Here is a 14,435-nt window from a genome sequence, read left to right on the forward strand (position 1 = left end):
GAGCAAAAATTAATATAAGACACTGTCTTATTTTCGGGGGAACAGGGTAGTAACAACACATACGTATCAAAAATAACCATGTGATATGGCACAAAAGAATAAGTACAAGGCACTGAGCAACAAAACATAAACAATTGATTCCTCACTCATCTGCGGATCATTGAGGCAGACAGGGTATATGGCTTTAGTCAGCTCTGTGGCATCACACTTGGGTGGTCAATGTGGCTAGTGACTCAAATTAAAAACTTGGGAATCTCTTGACATATTCTTTCCCCACAGCCTCCCCTTTCACCTCTCATTTAATCTATCAACACTTTGATTTGTGCTTCTTAAATATCTTTCCCATTTATCACTCTTCTCCATCTCACTGCTACTATTCTAGTGTAAGCCATCATCCCTTACCTTTACAACTGCAATAACCTTAACAAATATTTACTAGGTGCCTAACAAATGTCAGATATTTACTAGATGCATTTATTGGTTACCTATTATGTGTTAGATCTCACTTGGAGACTTGAAAGTCACCAACCTATAATCAGGGTTGCTTTCACACCTCAGCTCTTATAAATAACACTGAAATAAATAGAGGGGTGCTTATATGTTTTCATATTAGTGTTTTATATTTCTTCAGCTATATTGCCAGAAGTGGAATTGCTGGATCATAAGGTAGTTCTACTTTTAGTTTTTGAGGATCTCCACACAGTTGTCCACAGTGGCTGCACCAATTTGCAATCCTACCAACAGTGCACAGGGTTTGCTTTTCTCCACATCCTCATCAACACTTGTTTGTTGATTTATTGATGATAACCTTCTGACAGATTCGAGATGGTATCTCATTGTGGTGTTAATTTGCATTTCTCTGATGATTAGTGACATTAAGCATCTTTTCACATGTCTCTTGGCCACTTATATGTCCTCTTTGGAGAAATGTCTGTTCTGGTCTTCTGCCCATTTTTTAATTGGATTGTTTGTGGGTTTTGGTGTTGAGTTGTATAAGTTCTTCATAAATTTTGTATATTAACTCCTTATTGAATATATAATTAGTGAATATCTTCTCCCATTCAGCAGGTTATCTTTTCATTTTGTTGATGGTTTCATTTGCTGTGCAAAAACTTTTTTATTTTGATGAAGACTTTGGGTTCTTTTAAATCTTGTGATAAGATTATCTCAGCCCCCAGGAACAGGGACGGCACCTGTAACATGGAGATTTATCTTCTGCTTTTAGGGGGACTGAGCTGTCAGGGTTTCTTCTTGCAGCATATTTTCTTAAGTAAGTTTAATTCAAAATAACATGCCATTCTTGGATATCTGGGGGGTTACCCATCCTTGGCCCCAACAGAACTCACTTATTATATTGGAAAATGGTACAATTAATTAGGAAAGTACATGATTAGTGCTCTGGGAACTCAGAGGAGAACACTAGTCATTATTCTTCCTGGGGATACATACACAGACATAGTGACCTTTTAATTAGAATGAAAAGTTTTTCAAGCGCATTACCAGTACCTGAAGTGGTTGAGGCAGAGTCACAAACATGTTCATTTATTCATTCATACATTCATTTGTTCATTCTACATTTGTCATTGATTATATACTGAGTGTCAAACACCAAGGCAAATGCAAAAAGTGAATAAAACACAGTTTCTACCTTCAAGAAGCTTATAGTCTGTGAGAAGATTGACATGAAAAACAGTAGGTTTAATGAAGTGTTATAGGTGCTGTTACACAAGTCTATACAATTCATGGCATTCAGTCAGTTTAACCTAAAGACATGCCAAGGACGTTGCAGGTTCCTACTGTGATTACAAGTTGTTTTCTACCATTAAAATCACTGGATTCATAAAGATGGGCCCTCATTCTGAAGCACATAATCAATTCAACTCTGACCTGTAGTTTTAACATAATATAAGCTTCATAAAAACAGAGAATTTGCTCAGTTCATCACTCTACCCCAATACCTAGGTTGGTGTCTCAAACGGAGTGGTTATTCAATGAATATATGTTGACTAATGGAATAAATTTATGGGGCAAAAAAAAAGGTGTCACAAACCTTAGGGTTGAAACTAATTTTGCAGAAATGGGAGAAAAATATTTTTTTCCACAATTTCTGTTCTACACTGTTATTTTAGTAAAATTAAAAACATATCATAGATCCATGTTTCAAATGAGAATATAGGCATGGTAATAGCATTGCACTCAGTCAGGATTATATTCTGGTCTAGTTCTGCTATTCTAAAACTGTGTGATAATGGGAAGTCTTAGCCTCTCTGAATCCATTTCTTTGTTTGTTAAATGAGAATAAATCTATCTCATATACCTTGTAGGGTCATTTAAGGATTCAATGATATATGTATGGGCATGTCCAGTATAAACTTTGAAGTATTATGTAATTATAAAATATGTACCAACATTAAATTTCTAAGTTTTAAATGTTACAAGAATGCCCTGCAAAGGGAGTTGATTAAATAATTTTTTTCCCCTGTTTTTTCTAGTGCAGTGCCTGGAGATGACCACCAAACGGAAAATCATCGGCCGTCTGGTGCCGTGCCGATGTTTCCGAGGTGAAGAAGAAATCATCTCTGTTTTAGATTACTCCCACTGCAGCCTTCAGCAGGTGCCAAAAGAGGTCTTTAATTTTGAACGGACATTAGAAGAGCTTTATCTAGATGCCAATCAAATTGAAGAGCTACCCAAGGTAATTTTTGACAGCCTAAAATATACCCTATAAATCAGTATTTCATAATCTCCAAAAATTTGCATAATGATAATGCTAACTACATCCCTCTGTCCTGGTGATTAACAAATCACTCAAATTGCTATAAGTTTCCCCAATAGTCTAATTACCTTTAATACCATCTTCGTTGTAACTTCATGTGATATGTTGATAACCAATCAAACTCCAAGTAAGTCATCATTTTTTAGATTATGCATTGTTATTTTAATTTAAAATGATCTCCAAGAAAATACAGATTGGTGGGTTAAGATCGATAGCTTGCGTTTGTGTTTTTTTAAGGGAAAAATATGACGTTATTTCAGAACTGAAAATTTTGTATGTTCTATGTTCAGGTGACATTGTTTTAAAACCTTGAATTATATGGCCTAAGAAATACTTCAAACACACACACAGTTAATACTATTATGGAAAACATTTCTGGTATTTGAAATCTTTGATTATTCCAAATATCACTGAAATTATATGACATACAATTGGTAAATACACTGCAGCAAAAAATTTAAATGATATCAAACTTTGCACACACACACACACACACATACACAGAACCATTTTAACATTGTGCTATGCAAAGAAAATGTCTCCTGTGATCTTGTTCTTCATTGCAGAAAATATTGGATGATAAAAGATTAGTTAAAGCAGACAAAGGCCACACAGCAGAGAGGTTCAAAATCCAAACCACTGGACCCTAATAATCACTTAAATAAGTGACTCAGATTAATTAATCAGAGTGGCATTTTCCTGTGAAATATTTGCACAATGGCCAGGAGGGGAAAAAATGTTATACAATACATTTCATTGCTTATGCTAAATAAGTGCATGCTAAATAACCAGGAACTAGAAAAAATATTTTTTTACAATAAAACTAACTTCTGTATCAAAATCTAAGTGTAGCACGCTGATCAAAACAAACTATAATTGTTTTCATTTAGGGTTATTAATTATGGTGTATAAATACTTCAAAGTCAAGAACTATTTACTATATACTTCAAAAACCAATGTGTTTCTTTTTTGAGAACCTAAGTGCAGTGTCATATTAGATCTTCGCTCAGGAGAGCTGGGTCAGACCTAAATTTTTTTTTTACCAAATGGGTTGCCATCTGGATTGCACATAAGGTAGAGGCTTGATTGAAATGGGCTTTCCCTTCTTCCACCAGACTATGAGCTATTTGAGGGCAGAAATGACATATTACTCATCTTTGCCTCTCTGTACGTATGCATGCATGGCGACTTCCCTGCAATGGTTACTCTATTTGTTTGTTGTCACTGCCGGGTGAAAAATGCAGAGAACTGCATGTACTATGCAAGTTATTAGCAAAACCATATAAGGGGGGAAAACTATGTAAGGGTAAACAATGTGGTGTTTAGCTCCAATTTAGAAAAATAAGCACAGTATTTTTGTAGGGAAAGCCAATCTAGGATTTCCAGATAAAAATAAAGGACATCCAGTGACATTTCAATTTTAAACTAAAAAGTAGATGATTTTTAAATATAATTATGCTACAGGTATTCCTTTGGATATGATTATACTGAAAAAATAGTTTGTTATTTATTTGAAATAAAAATTTAATTGAGCACCCTATATTTTTGTTTGCTAAATCTGGCACCCCTAGGTTCATCTAGTCATTTAAAGTTTTTTTCTAGATTCATGTGACAGATTCTGTAAGATAAATAGTAAAATCATGATTAACTAATCAAGCAATATTTATTTAATACTTACTACACAGTATTTTAGGCTTTAGGGGAGGAGTTAAAAGAGAAAAACCAATTCTTGCTCTTAATGATCTGACAACCTAATTACAAAGAAAACAGAAACATTAGAGGTAAATGCACAGTAATGTATAATCTGAGCTCAAGAGCCAAATACTGTGGTAGAACTGGTGTATAGCAAAGAGTTCTATTCTTGAAGGGGAGGGGAGAGGGCTTGAATAAAAAGCAAAAGCATAGATGTAAAAATTAAGATAGTAAATATGGAGAAGAAGAGGGGAGGTACAGTGAGGAGTCTAGAGCTGAGGTGCAGTTGGTAAGCTCCCACTGCATGTTGATAGAGTATGAAGAGTGGGAGGACCCCGGTTATGAGAAGTTGTGAGTCTACAGCACTGTCTGACTTGATGCATCAGGCAGATAATGCCATTGGAGAGTTTTATACATTAAGTCACTAGAAGCTTAAATAGGATTGCACCAGCAATAAAAATGCAAGTGAACCAAAGACATTCCCAATACTTATATTAGATATATACTTCCACAATGGCCCTGGCTGGTTTGGCTCAGTGGATTGAGCGTCGGCCTGCGAGCTAAGTGTCGCTGGTTCGATCTTCCAGTCAGGGCACATCAGAGAAGGAAAACTCTGACTCCAAAAAACCTCCGCTGCCTTGCGGCATACCTCTTCAGGGGAAAGGCTAAGGGAGTAAACCCCGACAGAAAATCCGGAGCCGGAGTCCCTAAGGCGGTTTGACATTGTAGTCAACACCGGCAACTCCTGCGGCGCACCTGAAGCCAAGCTGTATTGACTCCATCTTTCCCTTGGACCCTTCAGCTGCGAAGAGCGGGGGGGTCTGCTGCATGGGCAACAGCAGACCCTCCATATCACCCTGCCCAGGCTCTGTAGCTTCAGCTTCACTGGAGAGGACACTCCAGCGTCATCGCAAGATGTCGATTCAACACGAGAGGAGACAGATACCGTGTCACTCCCGAGTCGGACTGCGCAGCCATTCTCGGCGGTGCAGATAGACTCTTAAGAAGCTACACCATCGTCTCTCGAGACGGACGGCTGCCGACGACGACGACTTCCACAATGTATTAGAATTAATAAGGAATTATTACCTTTTGTTAGTGGTATGCTTTATATATTTCAAAGGTCTTTCACGTAGTTTCTCAAGGTATCTATGAGTCCCCAGATTCTATTTTGTTGTTTTCATAAAGCAGTCCTGTAAGTTAGTTTCTTCTAAAGTATCTGCTAGTGAGCTGTGATCTAAATTATCTGACTTGAGATATAGCATAATAGTGGATTAATATAGTTATGCATTTTAAGAAAGATGGGAAATTAAGAAATGAGAAGAATGATGTGTAATAAGGGTTAATTATGTGTATTTCAAGTCATAGAAGACCCAATCGAAGGTAAGTTAAACAAGAAATAGAATTGGTTGGCTCACATAAGTGGAAGATCCATCAGGACAGGCTCCAGAGCTGGTATGTTTTTCTTTGCCTTATGTGGGCTGAACTGTATTCTGAGGCTGGTTCCTCTCATGGTGGCAGATTTGCTGCAACAGTTCTAGAGTTCTCTTCTACAACATCCAAAAAGAAGAATATCTGGCTCCTGAAAACTCCCTTTTTCTGAGAAAGACAAGAAAGTGTCTACCCCAGAATTCCTCAAATAATTTGCCCCTAAGTCTCCTTGTGCACTTGCTCGTTGCTGATCCTAACCCTTTGCTATGCAATGCACTGTGGCAAGAAAGATAGTATCATTATGATTGGGTTAAGTAATGACTGGCCACCTCTGTGGAGTTGTGATTATTAGCAACAATACAAAGGGAACGAGTGGAAGGACTCTTGAGGGGATTACCACAATGAACATTACAAACAAAATGTTACAAAATCATTTCACAAGGAAATGTTTCTATTAAGCAAAAACAATGTATAGAAGTTTTAATGACTTGTAGGCAAAGTGTTAAACCCTCAGGGACTTAAATCATTAAAGTTATATTAAATAACTTTAATTTTTCTGCCATCTTCTTTTATGGTTTCCTATGTATTCCTCTGGTATTATTAATACAAAATGACATGCCTCTTACAAATGATAGAAACCCACACAAGTTATAATTTAGCATTTTTTTTGCTTATTTTGAATTTTGAATTTTAAAATTATAGACAGAGTAATAGACCTTAATGGGTGTATATTGTATATCCTATATACAAACTAACATCGGAAGGCAAGTGTGAAAAACTAATGAAAGGAAAAACTGCAGAGAAATCTTCAAGCTGAAAAGCAACTTTAAAAAAAAGAATATAAATAATTTTGGAAAAGCCAAAAATGCAATTAAAATTGAAAGACATGAAAAGTAAATTTGGTAGATAGGTCAATTTAAACATACGTAAAAGAGGATTAGACTAAATCTAAAGCACATACTTCAAAAGTTTTCTCTACTTAAAAGTTTTCAACCTACTCTGAAATGTTTTAGAGATTAAGAACCTGAGCTTTGGACCCAAACAAACATAGAATTAGATCCTAGTATTTCTACTTAGTTGGGAAGGTATTTTAGTTTCTGGAAGCCTCATTATCTTCATTAGCAAAACCAGGAAAAGAATAGCACCAATCTGTGTTTAAATACATGATAGATCAATAGATAGAATACTGGGCAAGATAATGCATGTGGAATACCTGAAATATAAAAATATTTAATAATTGTTATTCATCATTTTCTTATCACATTGACTCTCAGTCAAACAAATGTAAGATTCTGTAACATCTCAAGATAGTTATGGGTATTGATTCTCCAACAAAAAATTTGTTGTGTCATGACTTCATCTCTATCTGAAATCTCCAAAGACAGCTTATAGCAAATCAATCCCATGCCCATAATGCATGATAAGTTTTTGACTCTAACAGTTACACCAGTACATTTGTGATAACACCACCACTTCTCCAGGGAATGTCCTTGATTCACAGAGTCACAATACTATATCATTTTTTAGTAGTGCAACCTCAGAGATTATTTTATTTAGTCTTTCTTATTACTAATAAGCAAATCCAGCCAGAAAGTATAATTAACTTTCCTTAGGCCACGTGGGATGTTATAGTCTATCCAAAACTATTACCAAAGACTATGTATTGGTTAGGATACAATAGGTTATGCAATAGTAACAAGTCAAAATCTCAGTGGATAACTGAACAGTTTTGCTTTGAATCTCATGAGTGTTCACAGGAACCCATAACTAACAACTAGTTCAACTTCTCACTCAGTGCAGAAATGGATACTTCTTATTTCTATAGCAGCAGTCATCCAACATCTTCATGAACATTTTTATTAATGAAAGAAATCACCAACTAAAAAAGTAGATCATTGCATTATTGGAAAGTTCTGATTATTAGAAGATTCTGCAACTTGTTGATAATGTTTCTCTAGGTCCATCCATCCATTTATCTGACACTGGCTAATTATTGAAAGTCATACAAAGATTATTAAGGCATTCCTTCCCTAGACAATGAATGATGCTGCTGGAATTACTGCCTTGATCCTTGAAATATTTTAAAGGAATTCATATAACTTGCCTTACAGTTCTTTCTTCCAGAACTAGTTTTGAAATTTCACTGACTGTTTTCAAGGACATGTTTTCTGGAGGCTTTTTCACCATCTTGGTGACTTTCCTATGGACACATTCTATTTTTTTAGCTTGGTTTATCAAAGTAAAATATTATTCTAAGTAGAGGTTCTAACAAAGAAATAAACAAAATATAATTAATTCTGCAGAGAGGTGAGAGTTAGAGCTGGATTTAAGAAGTCATCCTCCTACAGGTGAGAATTAAAAGAAGGAGACAAAATAATATCTCTTAAAGAGAAAGAAAGAAGAAAATTGCAGAGAAATAAATGTTAAAATTTATAAAGCAAAATGATAGTACAAACTCATCCTAGAACTTGCTAGAAGTTACCTGTGTTTTCCCCAGGTGTTGCTGCAACTTTGTTTGCAGGGGTAAAATTTGGAAATTTTACTATGGTCATGAATCTAAAAGACTCTGTGGGTGGACAATGGGGCTTTTCAACTGATTTTGATCTAGTTCTATAGAAAAAGAAGGATATATTCCTTACTATGTATCACTTTCAAAGCTAATTCTGGAATATTGCCAATCTTTCAATTTTAAATTAAGGCATTTCACTTGTAGAGACATCAAAGGAATTGTTTTACATATGAGGAAGGTGAGGTTCTAGCTTCTATTAGAGTGTCATAACAGGCTCAAGGGTCAGAAAGCAAGTGATATGTGTATGTGGAGGTCATGCAGATATTTTAAAATAATTAGCAGGAAAACCAAAGGAACAAATATTCCTTTGAATATTAAGTTATGTGTTCTTCATACCTGCTCATTTTCTGGAGGCATATTGATAATGTCTCCATTCGGGCTTTGATTTTGTTACCAGACAGGACCTGGCTTGCAGTGGGGTTTACCTCAGACCAGCCTATAGTGTGTGGGTTCTGGACTTCGTGTAGGAGAGATTTCACAACATGAGTCCAGCTGATTTTTATTTTTATTAAGGAGGGACAGTGAAACAAAGGAAGGGCTTAAGGTAGAAGAAGGAACAGGAGAGAGCATAGGCTGTGCTCTGCTTTGGCCCCCTAGAAAAGTTATAGGAAAGCAGTGAGCTGAGGCAGGGCTGCTGTTAGCTCATTGGGACAGAGACAGAAGTGAGCTAAAGTGGGCTGCTTTTAGCTCACCAAGAAGTCAGAGAAAAAGGGGGCCCTGGAGAGAGTATCAGGATAAGCCCACATCAAGCTGTCACCTCCCTCTGCTCCCCTGGCTGCAAGTCTCCTTGGCACCCTTGGAGTTTAGGAGGAAATGAGAAGTTCAAGTCTGAGAAGGGACATGGGCATGCTCTAGAGTGAACCCACACAGAGTCTTTGTTCTGTGGGCTTTTTATCTTTTTTTTTTTCCCCTGTGAGTGAGAATCTTAGGAGAGGGTTTCAGCAGAATATTCCTCAGCTTTCCAGGTGCATTCTTAATACGCTGATGTGTTAAAATGAGTACATAGTGGGGTTTGAGAATATTCTTTGGTCTGCTGTACTGTTTTACTTTTATCTTTGGTCTGTCTGGCTCTTAATGGGGTTTTTGTTATTTGTTCCTCTGATTTCATCTGTCCTTGGGTTTAGCTGGCACAAATGACATTAATTGAGTCTCTGTTCTCTATCTCCCAGACTGGGAAGATTTAAGCTATGTCTTTGGTTAGGGAAGATGAATTCTTGCAATTCACCAACTGGCTGTGAGTTGCTCAAACTGTTTGACCTTGTTTAATTTTCTTGTCTCAGTTTCCCCATTCCAATTGCCCAGGAATTTTCCTAATTTCTTACTATCCTGCCTCACTTTTGCCTCAGCTTTGCCTCAGCATGACCCAAATCAGCAGCTCCCGCATTCTGGATTAGAAAATCCACCAAAGTATGGGAACTGTCATTCTCTTTCTCCTCCTAAATAAATGTTTTAAAAGTCTCATATAAGACTTTTGCTATTTTATTGTAAAAACATTTTAATGGTCAAATGTGGAAAACACTCATAAACACCAAATACCTGGTACTTCTTCACAAGAAAAGATAGGTAGTAAACCTACACACTTTTTTTTAAATAACAGTTTTATTGACATATATTTCACATACCATCAAATCCACCCTCACAAAGTATAGTACAGTTCAGTAGGTTTATTATATTTACAGAATTTTACCCCATTACCACTGTCTAATTCTAGAAAATTGTAATCACTCCTCCAAAAAACACTATACCTAGTAGCACTCACTCCATAGTCTCTCCTTCTCCTAGCTCCTGGCACTCTCTCCATGAATTTGCCTAATCTGGACATTTCATATAAGTGGAATCATACAACATAGAGTCCTTTGTAACTGGCTGCTTTCACTGAACATAATGTATTCAAGCTTCAGCTATGTTGTAGCATGTGTCAATACTTTATTGCCTTTTATTGCCAAATAATACTTCTATGTATGGTTATACTATATACCACTTATAAAAAAATAGGATATAATGCTTTTTGAAATGTTGGAGGAATAACTACCTAATATCAAACTATACTATAAGGCCAGAGTAATCAAAACAGCATGGTACTGGCATAAAAACAGACACATAGATCGATGAAACAGAATAGAGAGCCCAGAAATAAACCCCCACCTTTATGGTCAATTAATATTCAACAAAAAAAAGCAAGCACATACAATGGGCTAAAGATATTTTTCTCAATAAATGGTGCTGGGAAAATTGGACAGATATGTGCAGATACTAGACAACCTTCTTACACTACACACAAGAATAAATTCAAAATGGATCAGAAACTTAAATGTTAAACCCAAAACCATAAAAATCCTAAAAGAAAACATAGGCAGCAAAATCTCAAACATTACTCATAGCAATATTTTATCAGATATATCACCCCAGGCAAGGGAAACAAGAAAAAATAAACAAATGTGACTACATCAAAATAAAAAGGTTTTGCACAGCAAAGGAAATCATCAACAAAATAAAAAGACAGCACACAGAATGGGAGAACATATTCACTGGTACATATAATAAGGAGTTAATATACAAAATCTATAAAGAACATACAAAACTCAACACCAAGAAACAAACAACCCAATTAAAAAATGAGCAAAGGGCCTGAAAAGACACTTCTCCAAAGAGGTCATATAGACGGACAATAGGCATATGAAAAGGTGCTCCATGTCACTAATCATCAGAGACATGCAAGTTAAAACCACAGTGAGACAAAATACTGCCATCTGTGGCAACATGGATAAACCCTGAGACTATTTTTGCTAAGTGTCTTTCAGAGAAAGACAAATACCATGTGATTTCACTCATATGTGGAATCTAATGAACAAACTGAACTAACAAGGAAAATGGGACAGACTCATAGATGGAGAGCAGGATGACAGCTAGTAGTTGGGGGGTAAAGGGTGGAGGGATTGAGCAAAAAGGAAAACAGACTCAGGGACGTGGACCACAGTGTGGTGATTGCTGGGGGGGGAGTTATATAAGAGGACTAAATGGTAATGGGAAAATACAATAAAGATTAAATAAAGAAAAAGAAATGCAAATGAATTACTATAAAATGATATTTTCCTGTGTAATTGTTTCCTCAATACAGCTTACCAGTTTGGGGTCTTATAGTCCATAGTAAACATGAAATTGAGTTCCAGTACCCATCTTCTTCCAGTATTTTGTTTCTAATTAAGTGATTGTTGAAATTCAATTTTATAAATATATGTAGTAAAAATGAAAGTAAAATCATAATATTACATCCAATATAGAATATTGCTGGTAAGCTGAAAGAGGCCAGAAAAAATAGCATTCGTATATACAGTTGCTTTTCCAGGAAGAAAGCACACATTGAGAAGCCAAGTGCCAGGCAAGGGCTACAAGGAAGCAGTTGCATGATGCTCAGCCCTCTATGTCACCACCCTTGCAGAGCTGTGTACCTGAAACATTGATCATCTAATAATAAAGTAGTCAGGAATTTATCAAAGAGGGTGGTTTCAGACTAGTGAAATTTTTGTCATGGCCTGCCTCCAGTCACTGGACCATGAATAGCAGAAATCCTCATTGGCTCTTCAGAAAATAAACAAGCAACAAAAATACCCCTGAATTGTGCCAGCAGCCAGCAGGTAAAATAAAGTTCCAAGTTAATGACCCGCAAATGGGCTATGACAACAGTGTGGGAGCTGTTTGTGCTGAGCCTTTACATAAAGCCACACAGGCTCTTTGCTCCGAGACTTGGCCCTGCTCTTTCCTCTGCCAGCATTCTCTTCCACAGGGCCTGTTCCTTCATTTCCTTCAGGTATCTGCTCAAAATCACCTTGCCAGAGAAGCTTTCCCCCTTTATGTTACACAAAAAACAACACCCACCACCACTGCTGCTTATTCCCCTCAACAAAATTTTAGGCTTAGTTATGTCTCTAAAGAATTTTCTAGTTCAATTCAGTTGTTAGCCAGTATTAAGACACTACCTAAATACTTTGTCCCTACTATAAAATATCAGCATAAATAGCTCCCTCTGATGCTGTCCATTATATCACAAAGGGTAAGGCTTTTGACGGTAGCCACAGGTGAGGAAGGATGGGAAAAGTTGAAGCATATCTGCATAGGACGCAAAAATAAAACTCGCACTTAACAGTGTTTTTTTTTTTTTTTTTTTAATTCTACTTTTAATTTTTGATGCTGATTCTGAGGGTTGAAGTGAGGTGGGATAATTTTTGAGGGTCCTCCACAATTTATTACCTAATACGGTGCACTCTTTGCATTTTTTTGTACTCAATCTCTGAGTACTTTATCCATATAAATTAGAGCTGCCACTTAATGTTTTTTCAAATGAAGAAACGTTTTCTCTGCTTCTAGAAGCAGTGAGAGAAAGGGCAGCATGGAACTTATTTTTACGTGTATGGAGGTGGAGAAGGAAGTAAGTCCTTCAATATTCTTTTCAAACTTAATGTTTGGTGATTCATTCATTTAAGATTTTTATAGAAAAAAAAATGGTAATAGAAGGAAATGTTCTGACAGCCTAGTGACTCGAGTTACTCGTTATTATTACAGAAGTACTACAGAATAATGTAAGAAGTTCTGAAGAAAGCAGACCTATGTTTAACAGGTCCTGATACTTCAGGCATTTTATTTAACCCCTTTGAACCTTAGCTTCTTCATCTTGGTAGATACTAACAAATTTGTTCCTACTTGTCTCCTATGATTACAATGAGGATCAAATAATATGAAGTATATGAAAGCCCTATGAAAACAGCAAAATGATAAATAACTCTTGGATTAAGAGAAATAGCTTCTTTTGATAAGAAAGGATATATTTTAAATAAATTTGATTTACTTCTTAAATACAAATTTAGACAAACTCAACACTACCATCAAAAAAAGTTTAACTGGTAAACAAATAGCTATGGATTTATTGGTCAGTTGTTTTTTTTAATTACAGTCCATAAAAACCCACTGACCATTTTAGATGAAGATGGACATTTATGGGAAATATATCTGAAGCTTATGAAATTAATAGGAGCCTGAAGAACTTTATATGGGAAAAGGGTAGAAACCAAAGGAGCTCTGGATAGGTGCCCGGAATCAGGACGGTGTGGGCCATACCGCGCTGCTCTCATGTCCCCCGTGGAACCACGATCTTTGTTCCAGATTAAATTCTAGATGCCTCTCAAAATAATATACTGTGACGGATTCCCTTAAAAAGAAGATCGATGTTCTAATGTAAGAAGGGGAACAGATGTTGAACAGAAAAAAAAAGTGTCCTCCAATATTCTGCGTACATTTGTCTTCATTTGCTGCTCAGGATTCAGGATCCCAAGGCCATGTTTTTCTTAGACCTTTAAATAAAATTATTTGAAATAGATGTCATTTATTTATTTTATGAGAGATTTTAATATTAATGATATCAAATGAACCATAGATGGATTATCTTAAGGTGACAAATTATAAGGTATTAACTTATAACTGTGATTTTAGTTTATTGAAACTTGAATGAGCATTGACTATTTTTTTCTTCTACTCAAAAGACATCTTTCATAATGAAAGGAACTACTTTATCACCATAGTTGCTGATTAAAACAATAGTTATAGTTAAGAAATATGAAAAGATTTGCTCTTGATTGAATATGGCCTAAATTTGCAAATGTGGAACATAAAAGCTGCTACTTGTTTAATAAAATTGCCTCATGTTTTTAATATCATATTAATAAATAATTCCTTAAGTGTTCTTCTTGTGGAAACATAGAATTGTCTCTAACCTTGGCATTTTATATAAGCAGTCCAACATATATATATATATATATGGAGGGCTATCATAAGATCCTAGGTTTAAATAATAGTGAAAAAATGACCTTCTTCAATTATGTCACTGCCACAAAGATATTCAGGGTGCATTAATCTGTCCTCCAGTGCCAAATGTATAGAATTTATCTGAATATATGAAACTATGTCCAGAATAAA

At 35.9% G+C, this 14,435-nt stretch overlaps 1 protein-coding gene across 1 annotated transcript in view; it reads left to right on the top strand.

Annotated features, from left to right (window-relative positions):
* The first annotated feature begins 2,497 nt into the window (after positions 1-2,497).
* LRRC7 (leucine rich repeat containing 7) overlaps positions 2,498-14,435 on the top strand; it is a 299,869-nt gene continuing 287,931 nt past the window's right edge. The window contains exon 1 of the mRNA XM_090269599.1: positions 2,498-2,695. Coding sequence (XP_090125725.1) covers positions 2,507-2,695 — 189 coding nt within the window. The 5' untranslated portion in view covers positions 2,498-2,506. The remainder of the gene's footprint in view (positions 2,696-14,435) is intronic.

The sequence above is a fragment of the Furipterus horrens genome, unplaced genomic scaffold, assembly GCF_987537825.1.
Source record: "Furipterus horrens unplaced genomic scaffold, mFurHor1.1.pri manual_scaffold_3, whole genome shotgun sequence".
In the NCBI taxonomy this organism is placed as follows: Eukaryota; Metazoa; Chordata; class Mammalia; order Chiroptera; family Furipteridae; genus Furipterus; species Furipterus horrens.